This window comes from Truncatella angustata, assembly GCF_020726525.1.
Source record: "Truncatella angustata strain MPI-SDFR-AT-0073 chromosome Unknown BKA67scaffold_12, whole genome shotgun sequence".
Lineage (NCBI taxonomy): Eukaryota > Fungi > Ascomycota > Sordariomycetes > Amphisphaeriales > Sporocadaceae > Truncatella > Truncatella angustata.
In genome coordinates, this window is record NW_025763392.1 from 789,433 (window position 1) to 809,581 (window position 20,149).

Genomic DNA, 20,149 nt, shown 5'->3' on the forward strand with positions numbered 1-20,149 from the left:
AAACGCGGGACCCTATCAAGAGGACGGCAGCTGAAAATAGCCCCATGAGACACTTTGAAGCAGATGATGGCAGCCACTCGAGAAGTGATCGGCGACAGATACGTCGGCGATGTAGAACTTCCATCACTGGTATTTGAAGTATGCCGATTCTCTCGCTACATTTCAGCTTTGCAATCCCCCTCTTTCAATTGTGGCCCTATTCCCGTCCAAGTGGAGCAACCAACACCGCCAAGAACATCGTGCTCTTGAAGCTGTCGCCGTGAGGCGACATCGGATTGGCGTGCATTGGCCAGAGCTGGCTGTCTTGGCCGTCTGGGTTGGATTGTCTCAATCGTCAATACCGTTGTGGACTCCACAGCCTCAGCGAGTGACAACATCACACGGGGATAATTGTTCGGTCGTTGATAGACAAGAGACTGTTGATTATTTCCTTTCTTTCTCAATCTCCGTTAAATCTGGGATCTTGTCTCCTCTCAACTAAAATAACAATTGAAAAAACACACCGCCTCAAGCCTCATCCCTGACGCAGTCGAGGCATTTCATCTGCATCGTGGAGACAGTCCCTGGTCATCCTCGTGCGATTCATTAGCGCCATCGTTTCTAACGGCCCCTCTGCCCTCAACCCGTAGAGGCGGTTTAGCGGCCCAGTGACGCCCATGGCGTGGGGTCCTAGCGGGGTCACGACAGAGTTTCTGCACTGGAATAGGGCAAGTCCATACAGACCGCCTTTCACTGCACGGGAAACGGATGCCAATCTCTCGTTCATCTTCAGGAGTTATTCTTCTATTTCCGACAAGAGAGCTCAGCCTTCTCTGTCACTAGAGACAGAAATATCTCTACACGACCGAGAAGCGTACCGAACCAGGCGTATTTGTGCTTAGTTACGGTTGGGATCAGATAAACCGTAGGAACTTCAACCTTTTAAGGCAAGGGAGTTCCCGTTGCCGCTTCGGCTACAATATCCACCACCCACATAGTGCTATTGAAGCACGTTCGTCCGAAGATCAGTAGTAAAGGTTCCGGCTCGAAACTAGGTACACCTGCATGCGACAAAAGACGCCGCCATTACAGGGAGCCTGCAGGTGTTGGGAATTTTACTTCAACCTACCAATGGCAACGTGCAATTTCGGTATATCCATCTGAGGCTTTCCAATCATAATTACCGTATCCTTTGGCCCATTACCACTAGTATATCCACCGCCATTCGGATCTCCACAAAGACACTCTATAACCGGCCCTAGGAAATTAGAGAACCGCCCATTTATCATTGCCTCTAGTTAACACCCGGATCCCTGACCGCAACTTCTTGTCACGCCCTGCATTGACGTCGAACTGCTGTTTGTCGTTTCACTTCAGCAAGCCGTCTTTGTCTGCCGGATCTTTATATGAGCCGTGGTCGCCCTTGTCAAGCACAGTCTCATTGCCCGAAGTGAAGCTGGTCTTTTTTCTTTCCCTTGGGCGCGCGGACCGTCGTTGGATACATTCGGCACCAGCTGCCTCCGAAAATCCATGTCTCGATACGGGAGAGAAACTGTTCAAGATGCAGCTGTCACCACACGAGAAGGCACTTCGCCGGACAAGATCGTCCGCCAGCGCCACAACCTACCACAGTTTCCATGATATCGAGTTATACGAACCGATGACGGTGCGCCGCATGGGACAGAATGAATTCAAGCCGACTCCCATGCAGCGTCATGATTCTGGCTATGCATCGATACCTTCTGGATCAAAATCGGGTGACTCCCACAGTTCGGGAAGACGAACCTCCACAACGTCTAGCAGCTCATCGCATGCACGTCCCCGTACGAGACCATCCATTCACCGAGCCGCCAGATCAACGCCAACTCCTAGGGCGAGCATAGTTGGCGGTTACTCGGTGCAACGTCCAAGGTCACAACAACATTCCTCGGCCTACTTTCAATTCCCGAGCCTCGAGGGACAATTGACAGTCGACGAGGATGTGCATGAGGTTGACGAGCCGCTCTATCCTCCACCTCCACAAACAACCCACTATTGGACAAGTGATCATACAAGGCGACTCGAATATGCTGCCATCGATAACGCCAGCCAAGGAGTCAAGGGTTGGATATTGAAGTACATTGTGCCTGACTGCTTCGTACCGAAGCAGAACCGACGACTCGGCTTCGACGACGACGATGGCAGCGTTCGACGTTATCGCCTCGAACTCGATTGTGACGACCATACGGAAAAGGGGTGCAAGAAAGGCAAGAAGATGGGATGGTTGGTGGGTCGCTGCTGAGCATGGGACGTTAAATCATAATCGAAAGCATTGGCTGATGAGTGGACGAAGAGCTCGGAACCCTGCATCAGGTCACATTGAGATCCCCGTGTTGCTCTCATGTAACCTCCCGGAGTTATTGTTTATACCCCTTTTGGATTTTTCAACATTTCCGGATTTTTTTCCCGCATATCTTTTAATCAAGGGGGGCATCGCGACTGGCGTTCACGCATATGTTTATCGCATCTTTTAGGGGAAACAGATTTTGCATCTAACGGCGAGCATAGCATAGCGCTGCACATATTGATTAATCACAGGGGAGGTTGTTATCTCACAACTTTGGCAATACCACTAGAGCGGCGGATGCGGTTGGCATAGCATAGACTCGTCACAGATCATAACAATTAAAAAAAAAACACATTACGTTTAAATTTCTTTAACTTCTTTTCTTCTCATTTTTACCGCGGCCGTTTTTTTTTTTTACCCCACGACACAAGCCGACTATGTCACTTTGTGTCAGCCATGGTCAAACCCAGGCTAGCGCAATCATTATACCTAGTGTGCAACACTATAGCGTGAGAAATTCCTGGATGGACTATGCCCACTCTCGTCCCTATTCGAGAACACGCAGGCCCCATACTCTCTGGAACCACGGCCGAGGCGCACCCGAGAATTTACCACCACTCGAACTCGTTATCATTCCACACGCATCATCGAACCCTCCCTTTTTCTTTTCCAATACTAGGCATCTCCACTACTCTGTCCTGATCGACCTCGCCCTCCGCAGGTTCCGGTCCGTGACCAGCTTGTGGATCCCCGTCGAGAACATGACGGTGAGCATGAACCCGCAGGCGAAGAAGAGCGGGTAGACCTCGGGCGGCGCGTGGTTCTTCATGTTCCGCAGCTTGGCGATCACGCCGTGCGTGTGCGAGTTGGACGAGTCGCTCAGGAGTCGGGGCCCGGCTCGGAAGAGGAGCCGCGTTGCGGGCTGCATCTTGCGGGGGTCGGTCGGGTGGTGTATGTCGGGCTGCGCCGGCGTGGGAGAAGAGAGAGGAAGAGCGACGAGAAGACGAAGTGGATGGGTTATTGAAGTTTGGCTTGGTTCACCCCCGAAGGACGTCTGGGCGATGGGACTGTGAGCTAGGTTGCGGGTATGGGATCGATCTCAAAGCTTTGGGTACTATCTGGCTGACAGTCCGAATATAGTAGTATGGACTGCGTTGCGGCTTATTCAATGCCCGTATAAGTCAGTGTCGTTGGGTTTTGTCCAGGCTTGAGATGGTATTACTATCAATATTCACGATGGATATGAGGCAAAAGGGGCACATATACGGCGTTACGCCTTTATACCACCAATTCGATTGACAACATCTCAACTCCGTAGCTGGTCGGTGTTAAGATCAGTCATCATTCGAGAGTCTACAATTATGATTGTTGGTGGTTCGATGATCGGCTGTAGCCGTACCTGACAGGTGGGTAAGTGAATTAGTGTGGTTCCACTTATACGTGAACTTGGGCCTTCACAGAAGATCTGGGGTTGACTGTCCAGGGTTGATTGCCGAAAAAATCCGACATGAAATGAATAGATCATAGGGTACGTCTGAATAGCAGAGAGAAAAAGGTATTATGTTCGTGTGTGGGTTCCCTGTTGCGTACCCCAGGTCTCCAAAACCTCCAGCCGCAAATCCCCGGAACCGACAACTTCCGGGAGCACCCCATCATGGCACGACGACTTGAGCCTCAAAAGAGACCTGGTGCAGTCCACCGGAAAACCCGAGCATTGAAGAAAAAGTTCAGGTGCTATTGCATGCTGTTCTAAACGGGCACGTCGCGCTAAACCGTTAGGCGGCTTGCTGTTTGCGTTCGCACAACGATAATGCGGGGGTCTTTCGCCCATGAGCTATAAACTTGAGACTACCTGTAATCCTCATGTCAGTGAAACGTATCTGTGTTACCATTGTGTTTCATAAAAGCAAAGTAAATACTAGTTATAACTAAATAAGTTCTGTTTGCATGTCTAACAAGGATCGGCAAACTCTGGCAGAAAACTGTGTCTATCACTCCTGTTTATTGAGGGCCCTACAGATGAAAAGTTCTATAAAGTTGTTGCTTAAATTTCTCATCTAAAGAGCTGACGCGACAGAAAGAGATTACAGTCAAAGTTCTGGTGGGGACTATCAAGCCAGTCAGAAGGGACTCGAGTGTCTGATCCAACGATCTCGACTCTTAGTGCCACTATGCTACCATCCCTATGATTCACCAAAGCCCTCGCCCCCGAGCTCGATAACTCGTACCGTCAGACCTACAACTTCTGTGCGTATGATGGCTTTCTGAGCCCGCAAAGCATTCACAGACGACGACCTAAGTACCATCCGATCATTTCAGTACATCTGGCACCGGGTTGAGCTACACATCTGATCACGCGTCAAGCTATACCAGCTCCACAGAGTTCCGGATATCCTCAGTTGCCGAGGCACGCCGGGCCGGGGCCGGAAGGAAATCTCCCTCATGATACAAAACTTAGACCTTTATCAACTGATCCAATCTACTCACCCTGCCTCGGTACTGCCCGTCAACGACATCCTACTCAGTCCAGCACTAAGGCATAATGGCCTTAAGCTGTGGGACGCTGAGGTGTAGTGGACATAGAAATGAAAACAGATCGTCATTTACTCACGGGGTATGTAGCGTGTTGGCGTACCTTATTTAATGCATTCATATACCATCTTCAGCAATGACAATTTTAGAGGCTCGAGGCTTCCTCTAGGCTTCCCATTTTACAGGTACCACATGTCACGATGCCGGGGTGCAAGAACATGGAGCTGGAAATGACGGTTGTGTATTTGCGAAGTCCCCTTGTTCAGCCCGTGAACAATGTGTTATCAGATACACATCCCTTTTGCGTATTTCCCGAATATGCTATGCGACAAAGATTACCGTCCATGCAACCCTAATGTTTTTTTTGCCCTGGGTATCAATAACCGCCCCTGAAAGCATGAACGCCGATGTAGTCATATTCTTATGTGCGGAACCATATCGTCCTTGTGTGGTAATACTGCGTCGGGGGACAGGAAGGCCTCGACCCATTGCCTTTGGGCAAGACTGCCTCATGTGCCTTTACCATGGCCGCAGTGACCTGGTCGTGTCCCACGTACTGTTGGCATCACTTCCCAGGCGGATGCGGAAGCAGCCGTGTTGTCAGCCTCCTAAGCAACTGTACTGTCATCGGCTATCCCCTTATCCTTCCGCTCGTCCTGTAACATCCGGATCAGTTTGTTGATGGTGCCTCCATCACGCAGCTTCTCAACTTCCTTGACAGCCTCGTCTTCGGGCATGTTGTCGGCCATATACTCCTTAATCTTGTCCCATATCACCTTCCTGCGGGAGTACCAGGTCCTGCCACGTGGTTCAGGACGCCACCGGGATCCCCAGTCAGCATCGAGCTGCTCGACTGCCGGTTGGCCATCTATTCCATGCCTGTATTCTTTCCATACCTCCTCAACCGTCCCGACTGTCCGGTAGTCGTACGCAGGTGGGCCTGGTGTTTGTGGGGGTTGTAAATGAGGTTGCTTTGGCAGTAATCGTGCATCCATATGCGAGGATTGTGGGGACTGGGGCGGGGGTCTCGTAGGACGAGTCGTCGGTTGCGAGGCAGGCAACCGTGGAGGGCCTGTAGGAGACTGCTGCGGGAGCGTGGTCACAGGAGGGGCCACAGGTCTAGATGTCCTAGAGTCCATATAGCCCTGTGGAGAACCTTGAAGCTGCTACGAGATTGCAAGTCAGCAAGTGTCGCTTGAGAACAGCCAAGATTGGTACATTGAGCGAAAGGAGGGTATGCGGTTGTGAATTTTTGCAGAGCGCGGAAAGGAGCAAGCGTACCGAGGCAGCGGTTTGGTATTGTGATGCTTGCGCATTGTATAAAGCAGCCAAGCTTGCCTTCATATCGTCGAGCTGCTGCGTAATGTTGTTGTATTGAGCAGACAAGCCGTTGTATTGAGCAGATATCGTAGCGACATATTGTTGATGTTGAGCCTGGATCTGGAGGATAGTGCCTATAAGTTGATCTGGCGTCCGCCCAACTAGTTGGTCTTCTGTCACCATCATGGGTGGCTGATGTGTTTGTACTGATGGTGGTTGTGAGTTTGATAGTCCAGCATGTGACGACATGTTGGCGATCTGAGTACTTGCGCCAGCGCCAATGCCAACGCCTACGCCTAGACCAACACCCATAGCAGGGCCGCTAGCGACATTGAACGCTGGGACGGTGGTCGGGACAGCCGCAGCGGAAGCTTTGTTGTTTGCATGTCTTTTCGATGGCGTGGCCTGGGGGTAGCCGGCATTATGCTGCAGGTCGGAAGCGGAACGCTTTGAACCTTTTGATCCTGCGGCGGTTGTGTTTGGGGTTGATATGCCGGGTCCGGCGGGCGAGGGCAGCATCGGAGAAGGTGGGAGAGGGAACAGCCCGGAGACGGAGACGGAGACAGAGACGAGAGATAGAGAAGGCCACCTGCAAGCGGGAAACGCGATAAGAATGGGGGGGCGAAGGCGTAAGGCGTAAGGCGTTAAGGCGTAACAACCGAAGCGAAGATGCTAGTTTAACAAAAACCCGGTCAAGGAAAAAAAAAAAAGTATGGACACAGAAAAAGCGGCACTCCGGACTAGCCGGGTACTGTTGTGACGAAGAAGAATAGTTTGAGAAATGGTAACAGACAGAAATGTGGTGAGGTCAGGAAATGGAAGACAAAAAAAAAGACGGCAGAGAATGCATGTGCTGATGCCGATCTCCCCCCCCCCCTCCACCACGTTCTCAAACTGGGCAACTTTCCAAACAGCAACTTGGCGTTAATGTGAGACAATGGGAACAGAAATGATGCGTACGAAAGTCACGTGATGTAACTCTGTTTATATTGTGTCGTATCGTGTTGTGTCGAATCGGTATTGTATTGTATCGGTGTCGTATTGCATTGTATTGCATTGTACTGTGTTGAATTGATTTCGCGTCAGTCGCATCCAAAGTGGCCAAGTCACCTATCGACGATGCATACCATGTGTACAATCTATGTACAGTATGCGGTGAATGTGACTTGTGCTTGCCTCGCCTTGTCATTGTCAACTTCCAGATCCATTTGTTTTGCATACCAAGAATGTCGGGTTCATTTCCCTCCTGCGGAAAGGATCATGCTGATGCTTATGCTTACACTGATCGCGTCTGCAGCAGAACCGTCGCGCCCAAAAACTTGGTCGATTGGCTGGTTTCCCCGTCACGCGGTGCACTCTGTTCAAGCGACGAGGCACTTGCTGCTGCCTCCATCCAATAGAAAATGTTGCGATTGGTTGCACCCTTCGACATGGCATGCACGACTCGGCACGTCACGACTCATCCGCGCTGGGCTGCGCATGCTGTGTGACATCCATTTCTTGTCAGGCTGCTCGCTATAGTTGCGTAGCTCGCCCATGAGTTCATAGTTCAACGGCCGAACGTTAGAACCCATCCAAGCAGTGTATGGGTCCGTGCAGCATTTGTGCCCGCCGACAGGTTTCATGTGCTCCTCATCAAATCTGGGAACACAAACCCGGAGCTTGAAAAGCATTCATCATCAACAGATTGATCGATGAGATCATAGCAGCGAAGCCCAACTGCCCAGAACCCTAGCCAATGCGCACATGGGTATCGGCATCGTGGGCAGTGGCTAGGATATCCAGTATGCCATCTTCGCGCTTGACGGCGCTTGAAGTAAACTTCAAGTTGGCTGTTGATAAACCATTGGTAAACTTTGCTCAGGTCACAGTCCCTTAGCACGGACCTCCAAGCTTTCAATCCATCCAGCATCTTCATTCCTCGATGGTTGTCATTGACACCACCATATTGTCTTGTAACTATTCTACTTGCGTAACTACACCCATCAATGGTTCGGACAATACAAGACCTCGTGATCTTGCTACACCACTTGACCTAGACTAGGCGGCTGCTTACTTAACCAAATTTGCATTCCAGATGAAGAGATTCACCGGGACCTTGGAGCTGTGGGGTACTGTTGAGTAGTCTAGATTAGGTTAGAGGGTTATTTATGTAAGGATCTGGTTTTCGTAAGATTTCGTTCCCATATCTTATATTCATCAAGATCTTTCTGGGTGAAACGCAGAAGATGATATTCTCCTATCTTCTTGCCAGTAATCGTTGAGATCAAAGATTGGGAGCTGCAGCGCCTCATCCCAACCTGGTAAAACACTTTTTGACATGGAAGGAATACTTGGCTTCTTCGTATTTATAACTCATACGTTTGATTGCATCGCGGACTACCAAACTTTCGTGTAAGTTGGAAGCGAAAGGTGTTTCCGCCAAAATGAGGCAACCTCTAGAACGATACGATCTCTGCACTATGGCTGCTGCTCTGAAATTCTCAGTAGTTGACGGATCTCATGACGTTGTCGTCATGATCAATTGTCCATCTCGTGTTGCAATTTCGATGGATAGCCACGCTACTTCGACTCATCAGTTTGGCATAATCATAAAGATCGGGCAAACGCGACTCCAAGCGGAGATACTGAGTGCTAGATAAACTAAAGTATTTTAAAGAAAAAAAAAAAATTTTAAACCCCTTAAAAAAAGCGATAGGAATATAGGAAAAACCGATAAAAATATAAGAAAGTCACGAGCTTCCCCAATCTGTCTTGCGCGGTCTCTGTGTTATACAGGCATTAACTATGCACAGTCTTGGCAAGACCGTAACTAACATCACCAGGAGCAATGGCGGGACTTCTATCCCGTTTTCATGATAGTAACACTCTCAGACCATGGCAAACAGTGAGGATATCCCAACAGACCGTGCGTTTACACGCGGGCTTGCTCAATCTCCCCCATGAACACCTGCATGCGCCGGGCCGGCGAGTAGCAATCAGTGGTCATGTCCCTGAGACTTGATTTCCGGGGGCACTGTAAGGTTCCCCGCAGATGCTCCAACCGACGCTTCTCCCCGCCATTTTGCCCCCGCATGCCCCTAACCTTGGCGAACTTTTACTCGGCCTCTCCAACTTTACCTGCACTTTCTTGTGGGGATGTTGCTTTCGATGCGATCATCCTCATTTCCACCAACCACACGCTTCAATCGCAAGAAATATCGCTACGGCTTCACGGAGCGAAGAACCGTAGCTTGACAAGGCGACATGATTGTGCTTAACCGACATGATGTTCATCTGTCTTCCGTGGCAATGGAAGGCTTCAAAAGAGCTATAATTCCGCCAGGGCCTTGGACAATGCCGCCTGTCTACATGACGCTCGCAGCTTAGCTGGATCAAGACCTCCTACAGTTGAGTCGAGATGGTTTCTCTTAAGCAGTTGGCCTTGTGCCTGACCTCGGTCTGCTTCGATTGCGTTCTCGGGTTGTCTCTGGGCGGGCAGCAGTACAGAGTCGTTGATGCCAGCAAACGAGAAGCTCTGCAAGATCTAGTGACATGGGACGAGCATTCTCTTTTCGTCCGTGGAGAGCGGATCATGTTCTACTCCGGAGAATTCCATCCATGGCGACTCCCGGTTCCAGACTTGTGGTTGGACGTATTCCAGAAGATCAAGGCCCTCGGCTACACTGGTGTCTCGTTCTATGTGGACTGGGCCCTGCTCGAAGGAAAGCCTGGCGAATTTAGCGCCGAAGGTGTCTTCGCGTTCGAACCGTTCTTCGCCGCCGCGGCCGAAGCCGGTATATACCTCCTGGCGCGCCCGGGACCTTATATCAATGCCGAAGTGTCCGGTGGAGGCTTCCCCGGATGGCTACAGAGAAGCCCTGCCATTCTGAGAACGAACGAGAGCGAGTATGTTGATGCCACAAGAAACTACGTCTCGCACATCGGCAAGATCGTTGCAGATGCTCAGATCACGAATGGCGGCCCCGTCATTCTGTTTCAGCCCGAAAATGAGTACACTTTTGGTGCTAGTTGGGTAGAATGGCCCGATGTTGAGTACATCGAGACCGTCAATGAGCTGTTCCGGGATGCTGGGATTGTGGTGCCTTTCGTGAACAACGAAGCGGCTATCATAGGGCTGTTCACCCCAGAAAAGCCAGGAGGTACTTTCTGAAGCCATGAAACCTTTTCATCAATCTGCTAAATTTGAAATCCAGGACCCGATATCTACGGCCATGATAGTTACCCCATTGGTTGGGACTGTGCTCACCCCTCTAATTGGAGCGCTGGAAATCTCCCAACTGATTGGCGAGAACTGCATCTGGAACAAAGTCCGAACACTCCTTACGCCATCCCTGAATTTCAAGGCGGCGCCATAGACAACTGGTGAGAGCACCCACGCTCTAGAGAAACTCCTCTAATTGTTACAGGGGCGGAACTGGTCTGGAAGGATGTGCTGACATGACAAACTACGAGTACGAGCGCATCTTCTTCAAGAACGACTTTACCTTTGGTCTCACGATCTTCAACATTTATATGGTTGGTATAACCCTTCGGCGGGTTTTGCCGGTGCTGACAGCGTCTAGACCTATGGTGGAACAAATTGGGGCAATCTGGGACAATCTGGCGGCTACACATCCTATGACTACGGCTCAGCTATTAAAGAAGATCGTACCATAGCCCGAGAAAAATACGTTGAGGCAAAGCTCATAGCCCAGTTCATCCAATCATCTCCAGCATACCTGGATGCAATTCCGGGAAATTTCACGAACAGCTCATACGTTAGTACCCCTGAGCTGACTACAACACCTATATTTGGTAAAAATACGACATTTTATGTTGTCAGACACTCCGACTGGCGAACCTTGGCTTCCACTTCTTACACTTTCGCAATTCCTACCAGCCAGGGTAATGTAATAATCCCACAGCTCGGCGGATCTTTAACATTGAATGGGCGAGATTCCAAGTTCCACGTCACTGACTATGACGTCGGCGGTATCAACCTTGTGTATTCGTCTGCAGACATCTATACACATTCAAAGACAGGTGGAAAGCGTGTCTTGATACTGTACGGCTTGGCCGGCGAGACGCATGAGCTAGCATTCCTTACCAAGCTCGGTAAACCTACAGTCGAGGGCGATGCCACCACCATCAAGATCGGAACCAAGGGTGCAACAACGGTCGTGCAGTGGCAAGTTACTGAAGCCAGGAAAGTCCTGCATTATGGCAGCAATCTGGACGTATACCTGTTGTGGCGCAATGACGCTCTCGATTATTGGGTATTACAAATAGAGGCGCCAGCTCCCATCGGTAACTACTCCTCCCAAACCAAAGAGACAGTTGTTGCCAAGGCTGGTTATCTTCTTCGTACTGCCACGAAATCTGGTACGTCGCTTCATTTCACAGGTGACCTCAACGCTACCACAGATCTGGAGATTGTCGCAGGACTTCCGGGAAGTAATAACATCTACTTCAATGGCGAGAAAGTGCCCAGCGTCAAGTCAGCCAATGGCCGGTTGTCTGCTTCGTTACTTTATGAATCCCCAGAGCTTTCTCTACCAAATTTCTCCGGCCAAGAATGGAAGTACATCGACTCACTTCCTGAGATCAAGTCAGATTATGATGACTCTGTTTGGACTGTGGCAGACCACGAGACCACAAACAACACTGCTCGCGATGACTATGGCACAATCTTTAAGTTGAGGACACCAACAAGCTTGATTGCAGCCGATTACGGTTTCAGCACAGGTTCCCTCATCTATCGTGGGTCTTTCATAGCCAACGGCAATGAATCTTCGCTTTATCTTTCAGTTACTGGTGGTTCTGGCTTTGGCCACTCTGTATGGTTCAATTCCACGTACATTGGGTCTTATACTGGTTCCGGTTCGGCCAAGTCATACAATCAAACATTGACCCTTAGCAGCGCAAGCGGACTGAAGCTTAACAAAGGTGACAGCTATGTCATCACCGTTTTGATTGATCATATGGGCCAAGAGACCAGCTGGACTCCTGGGTACGATACCATGAAGACTCCTCGTGGTATCGTCGACTATCAGCTCGTGGGACATGCCCAGTCTAACATTGTTTGGAAAGTCACTGGCAACCTGGGTGGAGAGGATTATGCTGATCACCTCCGTGGTCCTTTCAACGAAGGTGGTATGTGGGCTGAGAGACAGGGTTTTCATCTTCCAGCACCACCCACAGAAAGCTGGGAGACGGCTTCACCACTCGACGGCGTCAATTCTGCAGGTGTTGGCTTCTTCAGTACTAGCTTCGACCTGGATATACCGGTTGGATGGGATATTCCGTTGAGCTTTGTTTTTGGTAACAGTACGGGGGATGGTGGTGATCCAGATGATCTCAGGGTCCAGCTCTACGTCAACGGGTGGCAGTTCGGCAAGTATATCAACCATCTAGGCCCGCAAACAGTCTTCCCTGTCCCTGAAGGTGTTCTCAACTATGGCGGCAAAAACTACGTCGCTCTCACACTTTGGGCACAAGGTGCGGATGGAGCTAAGCTGGGAGGTTTGCAGCTAGTAGCTGATGCTGTCATCAAGTCGGGTATGAAGAAGCCGGCTTTGACTTGGGATGATGCCTGGGGGCAACGAGAGGGGGCATATTAGATGGTAGCATTCCTGAATCGTACCTTTCACTATACCAAGCGGCATCGTGGTTAGTAATAAGAGCATTGTCTTTCTGATGCCGTCATTTAAAAATAGATTCTCACTACCCTTTCGTGGTTACCCAACATGGTGGGATGATTACCACTTGGGCGGATATACTTCAACCATATAGGGGGCGATGGGGCGACCCGTGCAGCCAGAACCGAGTAATCCCAATTCGGCAGGTCTCGTCATTTTCATGTTGGACGGAGCCTACATGGCAGGGATCGACATTATGGTAACAGTAGTGAAACCACATTGTTGGTGGGCATTCAGGCAATCACTTTTCATAGTGAAGCATCAACTGCCGTAACAAGCGCTAGTCTGTCTACGCATGAGAACCGTCTTTGATTGGTTGCACCGACTTGAATGTTGATGCCTGGCGCTGCAGCAACCATATCAAGCGAGCGGCTCAGCAATTATGCTTCGCCCTTCATTTCATACATAAGAGGAGCAAAGTCTCAAGTCAAATCAATCGCCCGTCTACACAGGCTTCTCCAATTCAAGCACACACGATAGCACTACGCACTCCACTCAAAACCCTCCAGCTTTAGTGTACCAAATAATACCCTTTAACAAAATGGCCCCAGCCGTCCAGCGCAACACATCCGACGTCTACGACGGACCGTCGCCAAAACAGATGATCGCGGACCACACCTTCGCACAAAACATCATCGAACGACACATGGACGCCTGTCCCATCTTTGACGACCGCTCCATCCTGCTCCTGCGCGAGTTCGTGCAAGACCCGACTAGCGCACGTAGCGTTCTCGAGCGCTATGAACGCCTGGACAGCGAGGGTGAAACCTTCGGAACCAAGGCCACCGAAGCTGGCGACCTGGCCGCCCTCATCGTCGTCAGACATGGCACTGACGAGCCTTACCTGACAGACAGCGAGGTGCAAAGCCTGAAGGAGTGGTTTGGGAATGGTGGTGGCAAGACGAACGCCGAGTTGGGTATCACTGCATGAATTGAATTAGGTGCAATGCGACGAGAGCGAAAGGATTCGGACCGATGTCTGACAACGAGAGTTGTGTGAATGATAGCAGGTTGGGGTTATATGATCTACATCTTATGTCATCATGCAGTTGTTTGCAATCCTTCGCCGGGATCAATCGAACTCCGCAGCCATGCCAACCCCCAAGAATCCTTCCGCAGAATGTGGTGGTGGTGATGAACCCGAATAAGCAAGGGGCCGCTCAATGCGGGGGAATATCACACCCTCGTATCTGATATTTAAACTGTCATCCTGCTGACATTTGCGAGAATTTCTCATGACGAAGCAGGCCAAGGCCATTTGATTTTATGGTACAATCAATTCTTCATCCCTTTTTCAAAATGCATGTACCCTCTGTGTCGACCGTGGCATTGGCTGCAGCTGCTACAGCCTTTGCAGATACTCAGAGAGTAGCCGCCTACAACTCATTGCCATCGTTAACTGTCCACGCATGTCCTGAAGTGGCCACCATCACGTATTCCCATTCCGTGCCAGAGCAGACCGCGTTCCCCACCACCGAAGTCGAACTGTGCTATGTGGAAGACCAGCAAACTCCCAGCGGCGGCAGCGCCTTCCTGCACATCAACTTCACCGCCTACGCGGAGCCATACTTCTACTACGACCCTTCCATGGGCACCAACGACCCGCTGTACGAGTACGAGGTCATGGAGACGTTCATCTCCCGGGGCACCAACGACCCGCAGACGTACCTGGAGTTCGAGGTCAACCCGGGCAACGCCACCTGGCAGGCTTTCATCTACAACCCGTCCAAGGTCCGCGCGCCCAACGCAACGTTTACCAACTTCCCCATCGACCCTTTCGCGGTCGGCATAGCGGCCAGCACGGTGCTGGACGAGCCGGCCGGGGTCTGGAGCTCGTACGTGCAGATCCCGCTCGGGCTGTTCAACGTCGACCGGAACAGGGCGAAGGGGACGGAGTGGAGGATGAACTTCTTCCGCATCGTGGAGTCGGAGGAGTCGTACCCGGATCAGACTCTGGGGGCATGGAGTCCTCCGGACGAAGCGAGCTTCCACAAGACGCCGTTCTTCGGATATGTAAAGTTCGCGTAGGTTTCGGTAATGACGGGTGGAATGCTAGCTACTTGCTAATATCATATATGGTCTTCGCCCTCGAGTATATAAACTGCAGATTCCACGCTGAAGCCCGTGCCTCTGTATAGCTTTAGTGCCAATTTGTTATCTCTGAACACGTTCAGGGCTAGTGTCCTCGCCCCTTGCTCCTCAGCTATGCGCTCCCATACCGCGACTGCCTTGCGGCCGAGCCCTCGGCCACGCATGCTCTCCTCGATCTCCACATCGTAGCAGAACGACCGTTGCTTCTCCGTATTCATGTACGTCCAGAGACAGCCTACCTTGACAGGGCTATCGCCGCCCTCCAGGATGCTGACGAAAGTATGACCGGCGGTGGAACCGCGGTCGGGGAGGAGCTGAGTCATGATACCGTGTGCGCGCTCCTTCGCGGCCTCCCAGGCTAAGCCCCCGTCCTCATTGGCCATTTCCTGCTGAGCGAGAGAATGCTCGACATGGGCGAGGAAGCCTTGCAGTTCGTCTTCGTCCATGCTCTTATACGTGATCTCGTCGGGCAGTCGCGCATCCGTCCTGACGCCATCGATGCGCTTGGTCATGACCTGCGCGGTGAAGGGGAACCCCTGCTCCTCAAACTGACTCAAGACGGCGCTTTGGGACCCGTTGACATTCAGGACTGTCTTCTTGCCCGCAGAGGTGTGTTGTCGCCGGATGAATGACAGAACCTCGCGGGCGAGGAGGTCGTCCTGTGCGCTGAGCCACAGACCTCGGATGCGCGATGTGGCCTGGGTTTCCTTATCCTTTCTCACGACGATGGCTGCGCGAAACTCGTCTAGCCGGTACACTTCGATCTGCTCTGTCTCGGACAAGGTTGGCTTTGGATAGGCCGCTGGCAGAGGCTCGTCTGGCAAGAGCGTGAGCCGCGTCTTGGTTTCCCACTCGGCCATGCTGACGTATACAGGTGTATCTAGACCAGCGATTCAAGGTAGACTCGATATGATTACATCGAAGGCGTAGATCATGGAGAGGATCTGGGACTTGGCGTCAAGATATACTGAGTCAGCCGCCTGGAGTCACAACTAGAGCGGCACAGTCCGCTCGCTTCTTGCTAACCCGTATCGGGCTGAGAGATCTCGGATTTGGAAGGTCGTTAGCGCTAGCGTATCCTTGTTGTCGGAACCAACAGATGAGTCACGTACGCAGTATTATCTGAGCCCCGGACAGTGTCACTCGTCAGACATATGCCAGGGAAAAGAACTCCTCGGCGACGAAACCGGCACGAGGTGGGTTGATTATTCCGAGCCTGTATCCAATGATCCAACCAGAATCCTGGCTTTTGACCAAAAGACCGTAAGTAGATTCGCATGGGAATCTTCGATGCTGAGGTAGGGCGACGGCTATGAGTCCGAAATATAGCACCTCTTCACTCCATCCAGTATAGCGAGCATAACAGTCGATCTTTCCGCACATATTTCGTGCCCGGTGGTTTCTGCCTCTTCATCTTTCACGCGCCCTATTGTAACGATAATTTGCGGTCCTCGGTCCGCAAACGTTGCCCGGTGCGGTCTGCTCACAAAGTCATGCTCCACACCAGTCCAAGATAGTTCCCCAGTGTTCCACACACGTACAGGCTCAAGGTAAGTACGTCCGAGGTTATCAGGTGAGTGCAGACCGTTGATCAAAAGTATACTCAACCTTATGTTTTAACCAAGGACAAAACAATGTGCACTTCGATGGAGAGACCCGAAACCTGTGCTGTCGCAAGGGAGACCTTTCGTAGATCAAGGTGTATGCAAATTATATGTGGTTAGAACGGCCGGAAGGGGTCCCTGGTTAACAGGGCCCCACCACTGAGTACGCCTTTAGCAGGCCATTACAGTTAGTGCTCAATGCTCCTACGTGACGGACGGCGAAGGTGTACTAGTTATAGATAACTTGTCCATCTCAGTTCACCCCTCGGTAGGTGTGATAGACACGTCACGTATGGTGAACAATAGTAGACTATTGTTATGGAGTGTGGTGTAACGGTGAGGAACAGAGCTAAGCTCATGTCCCACTGAAGGCTACCTAGTCTGGTTGCCCAGGCTGCCCAGGTGGATACCTGAGGCATCCATTGAGGTGGTACCCAGATTCTGACCTCTCCTGCTCCTAGCAGTGACCCACTCTTGCTTACCATATAAACATACGGATCCGTATGTAATGGTCTTAAATCTCGTCGATAGACGCTATTTATAATGGCGAGTTAAGGCCGAGACCAACCAATGGGCGACTCTCGAACCCCTTTCTACACCAATGGGTTTATGCCCGGATTAGTGCATGGCGCCCTATGCTCTCGACATCCTTTTCAGGACACTGTATATCGTTACGAATGAGTAAATGCGGCAAAATCAGTTGATGGTGACTCCAGTTGCGCCCTGTCATTTCTTGCTCTCCTACGGCTATATGTAGACGTGATTGGTACAACTTTGTACTCGATGAACCGTAACTAGACCAATATCGACAACGACTACAATAGCAAATTTGATCTCTACATGCAAGTCGTCAAGTAACAAATCTCAGTTAACTTTTGACAACTCCATGGAGTTTGAGACCGGACTGGGCATCTTCAAAAAGAATGATAAAACCATTGAGAACATGCTTAAGACATGCAGTTGTTCTTTGAGGGACTAAGGAGTTGGCTAGGGTAGTTCGGTTGTAGTAGAGAGTCCTACCGTAGCCGACCTGGATGGAACAAGAGTTGCTGTCGTACCGCTCAAAGACAAATAAAGGTACGAAGTGCAACGTTAGGAATGAGGCTAAAATTCATGTTTGCATCGTTGGAAATTTCTTGAACGTCTTTACTGTTTACTTAATATCATAAATCATAAGGAGAGCAGTTACATGTGCATACTGCCAAATTCAAGAATGTAGTAGTTCATATCATACGTCCATGAGAAGATTTGATCAACTATATTACATCAAGACAAGCGCTAGATCGGGTATCGTATCGCCATTACGTGCATAAATATCCTGGCCACTATCATTACATTTCCAACGCTTCGCAACTATTGCTTCTGAGAAATCATCATCTCTTCATTCTGATGAATGGGATCGGCGCGCTGGGTCGAACCCTTGTTGTGCTCGTTCTCGTAGGCAACGTTGACGGTGCCCGTCGAGTCTAGGATGGTATCCATGTTCTCGTTCTTCTGGCTCATGACGTACTCCTCCTTGTCGATGTGTCGGAACAAGAAGTAGAAGACGATGGTCAAGACACCGCCGACGATGGCCGGGCCGCCAAAGTCCCAGGTCAGGTAGGGATCGGTGATGACGGCAGAGCAGGCAAGACCGATCGCGTAAGCGACGGCGGTGGTAAACAGGTTGATGGCTGATACGAGACCTCTCATGTTGACAGGGGCACGTGAGTAGGCGATACCATAGGCCGGGACATTGATAAATAGCTCGGAAATACCTCCGATGGCGTAGGGAATAGCCATCCACCAAATGGAGATTGGGGCGACTCCGGTACCAACCGCGCAATCAGATGAGCCATACTCACCACAGGGAGACAGCTTGTAGGCGTAGTAGTTGAGCACTGTGTAGGCGGCACCGCCGATGGAGGACAAAGCCAGACCTGTGGTCATACGGGCGACGGGACCGTAGTGGATACCAGCCTTTCGGAGGAAGGGGTAAAGACCGTAGTTCAAGATGGGGGCCATGACGATGATACTGAGGGTGTTGAAATTGTTGAGAACGTCGTTGGGCACACCGTTGGTGGTCAACATGGTGGACAGGAAACTGGCCGCAGATCCGATACCGTTGTCGTTGAGGTACTGGATAGGGAAGAAACAGAAGATACCAGTAGCCTGGAACGTGCGGCGGACATCGTCGACGAACTGATCGTTCCAGGATGGGGGTTTGATACCCCTGGCGACCATGTTAGCAGGCTTGGCGTGGTCCCAGAAACCGTGACGGCCAATGCCTCTGATTCCGGCTCCTCTAATACAGACACCAAGGACCTTGAAACATCTGCCAAGATCGCTTCCACCAGGAGGGTTCAGGATGAGACGTTTTCTCAAGAACCACATGAGGAAAGGCAGTGGCAGGTAGAGGAAGAATGGTATCAAGAAGGCAAGCCACCAACCAATGTACTTCTCAATGTAAGCCGTGGCGACGTTCATGAAACCACCAATGTTGATCACAAGATAGAACCAGAGCATGACTCTCTCGGTGCTGGACTCGGGATCCATGATAACGCGCTCGCCCTTCTTTGTAGTGGTAACTGTGGGAACGGTTGTCGTCAACTGATCGAGAAGCAGAGGTGAAACACAAGGCTTGAACATGGCTAAGAATTTTGGTCAGTCAATCAGAAATGGAAGTAACAGCAAAAGCACGAGGGTACTCACCAGCACCAATTGCCAAAACGTAGATAGAAATGAGGTAGGGAATCTTGGCTTGTCCATTGGCCAACAGGTCCTTAGCACCAGCACCAACCATGAGAACGTGAGCAACACCAAAGACAAGAATGCCCCATGAGATCATCTTGAAACGACCAGTCTTGACATCGGCGAGCCAACCGAAGAATAGAGGCGATGCATATGCAATCAGACTGAAAGATTGTCCGACGGCATTGGAGACTGTGGTGCCCATTCCCAGCGCACCAGCAGTCTGCTGATCCCCCCTTGGAGGAGCACCATAGCCGTTGCCTCCTATGGGCATGGGGCGGTTGACAAAGTTGCTGATCAACGGCTGAACACCATAGTAGGAAGCTCTCTCTGCGAACTCGACGAGGCAGATGAGGTAGGCGAGAATGGGGACGTTTCCGGGGACACGGCGCAGAGTTCTTAGCTCTTCCTCGGTGGGCTTGCCCTCATAATCTTCGTTCATGTTGCCGGCGGCATACGGGCCATGATCTTGCATACCCGCCTTTTCATTATCGACAAAGTCAATGCTCGACGTGTCGTTGTTGATGTGGGACGCTGATGTATGGTTAGCTTTGCTCACTGTGAATAGATGGTACAGCTCAGAAGGTCAAGCTGTGACATGAACATACCCATCTTGACGGAAATACGACACGGGCTCTCAGTGGGAAAACAAGAGGCAAGTGTGAAGAAGGAAAGGGAGAAGGCACCAGCAGAATGGGTCAAAACATGGTTTTATCTGGCGGGCTCCATGTAATTCGGCATCTGATCGGGTGGCTCGAATGACTGGATGGGAGAAAGACCGGGTCAAAGCACGCCGGCGATCGCAGTTCGAGCATACAACATGACCCATATTACTAAGATAGACCATCCATGAGAGACAAGCGGACCTGTGGGGTTCAGAGGAATGG

General features: G+C 50.9%; 7 protein-coding genes across 7 annotated transcripts; 4 read left to right on the forward strand and 3 right to left on the reverse strand.

Annotated features, from left to right (window-relative positions):
* Positions 1-1,540: 1,540 nt before the first annotated feature.
* Positions 1,541-2,260, forward strand: BKA67DRAFT_664982 (uncharacterized protein; the record flags this gene model as incomplete). Its single annotated transcript, XM_046108476.1, has 1 exon — positions 1,541-2,260. The coding sequence occupies one exon, from the start codon at positions 1,541-1,543 to the stop codon at positions 2,258-2,260; it is 720 nt and encodes a 239-aa protein (XP_045951656.1).
* A 3,059-nt stretch (positions 2,261-5,319) lies between these two features.
* Positions 5,320-6,861, reverse strand: BKA67DRAFT_129530 (transcriptional activator of glycolytic enzymes-domain-containing protein). Its single transcript, XM_046094990.1, has 2 exons — positions 6,176-6,861; positions 5,320-6,003 (listed from the first exon to the last, which is right to left on the reverse strand). Exons 1-2 carry the CDS (start codon positions 6,674-6,676, stop codon positions 5,446-5,448), a joined length of 1,059 nt encoding a protein of 352 aa, XP_045951657.1. The 5' UTR covers positions 6,677-6,861; the 3' UTR covers positions 5,320-5,445.
* A 2,436-nt stretch (positions 6,862-9,297) lies between these two features.
* Positions 9,298-13,023, forward strand: BKA67DRAFT_587041 (glycoside hydrolase superfamily). The gene is made up of 4 exons (XM_046104290.1): positions 9,298-10,299; positions 10,354-10,522; positions 10,567-10,675; positions 10,723-13,023. The coding sequence occupies exons 1-4, from the start codon at positions 9,558-9,560 to the stop codon at positions 12,757-12,759; spliced, it is 3,057 nt and encodes a 1,018-aa protein (XP_045951658.1). The 5' UTR covers positions 9,298-9,557; the 3' UTR covers positions 12,760-13,023.
* Positions 13,024-13,044: 21 nt separating this feature from the next.
* BKA67DRAFT_129569 (uncharacterized protein) lies at positions 13,045-13,935 on the forward strand. Its single transcript, XM_046094991.1, has one exon. The coding sequence runs from the start codon at positions 13,379-13,381 to the stop codon at positions 13,766-13,768; it is 390 nt and encodes a 129-aa protein (XP_045951659.1). The 5' UTR covers positions 13,045-13,378; the 3' UTR covers positions 13,769-13,935.
* Positions 13,936-14,136: 201 nt separating this feature from the next.
* BKA67DRAFT_527430 (uncharacterized protein) lies at positions 14,137-14,865 on the forward strand (the record flags this gene model as incomplete). Its single annotated transcript, XM_046098856.1, has 1 exon — positions 14,137-14,865. The coding sequence occupies one exon, from the start codon at positions 14,137-14,139 to the stop codon at positions 14,863-14,865; it is 729 nt and encodes a 242-aa protein (XP_045951660.1).
* A 126-nt stretch (positions 14,866-14,991) lies between these two features.
* Positions 14,992-15,788, reverse strand: BKA67DRAFT_542124 (uncharacterized protein; the record flags this gene model as incomplete). The annotated part of the gene is made up of 2 exons (XM_046101049.1): positions 14,992-14,997; positions 15,057-15,788. The coding sequence occupies 2 exons, from the start codon at positions 15,786-15,788 to the stop codon at positions 14,992-14,994; spliced, it is 738 nt and encodes a 245-aa protein (XP_045951661.1).
* A 2,097-nt stretch (positions 15,789-17,885) lies between these two features.
* Positions 17,886-19,704, reverse strand: BKA67DRAFT_596040 (general substrate transporter; the record flags this gene model as incomplete). Its single annotated transcript, XM_046105250.1, has 2 exons — positions 17,886-19,162; positions 19,224-19,704. The coding sequence occupies 2 exons, from the start codon at positions 19,702-19,704 to the stop codon at positions 17,886-17,888; spliced, it is 1,758 nt and encodes a 585-aa protein (XP_045951662.1).
* Positions 19,705-20,149: the final 445 nt, after the last annotated feature.

Bases quoted from the DNA above. Each gene is read 5' to 3' on its own strand.
- BKA67DRAFT_129569 (XM_046094991.1), top strand. From the start codon at position 13,379: ATGGCCCCAGCCGTCCAGCGCAACACATCCGACGTCTACGACGGACCG.
- BKA67DRAFT_587041 (XM_046104290.1), top strand. From the start codon at position 9,558: ATGGTTTCTCTTAAGCAGTTGGCCTTGTGCCTGACCTCGGTCTGCTTC. The intron at 10,523-10,566 runs GTGAGAGCACCC...TAATTGTTACAG, and splicing joins GGCGGCGCCATAGACAACTG to GGGCGGAACTGGTCTGGAAG. The intron at 10,676-10,722 runs GTTGGTATAACC...GACAGCGTCTAG, and splicing joins CGATCTTCAACATTTATATG to ACCTATGGTGGAACAAATTG.
- BKA67DRAFT_129530 (XM_046094990.1), bottom strand. From the start codon at position 6,676: ATGCTGCCCTCGCCCGCCGGACCCGGCATATCAACCCCAAACACAACC. The intron at 6,004-6,175 runs GCAAGCTTGGCT...GCAATCTCGTAG, and splicing joins AGCAGCTCGACGATATGAAG to CAGCTTCAAGGTTCTCCACA.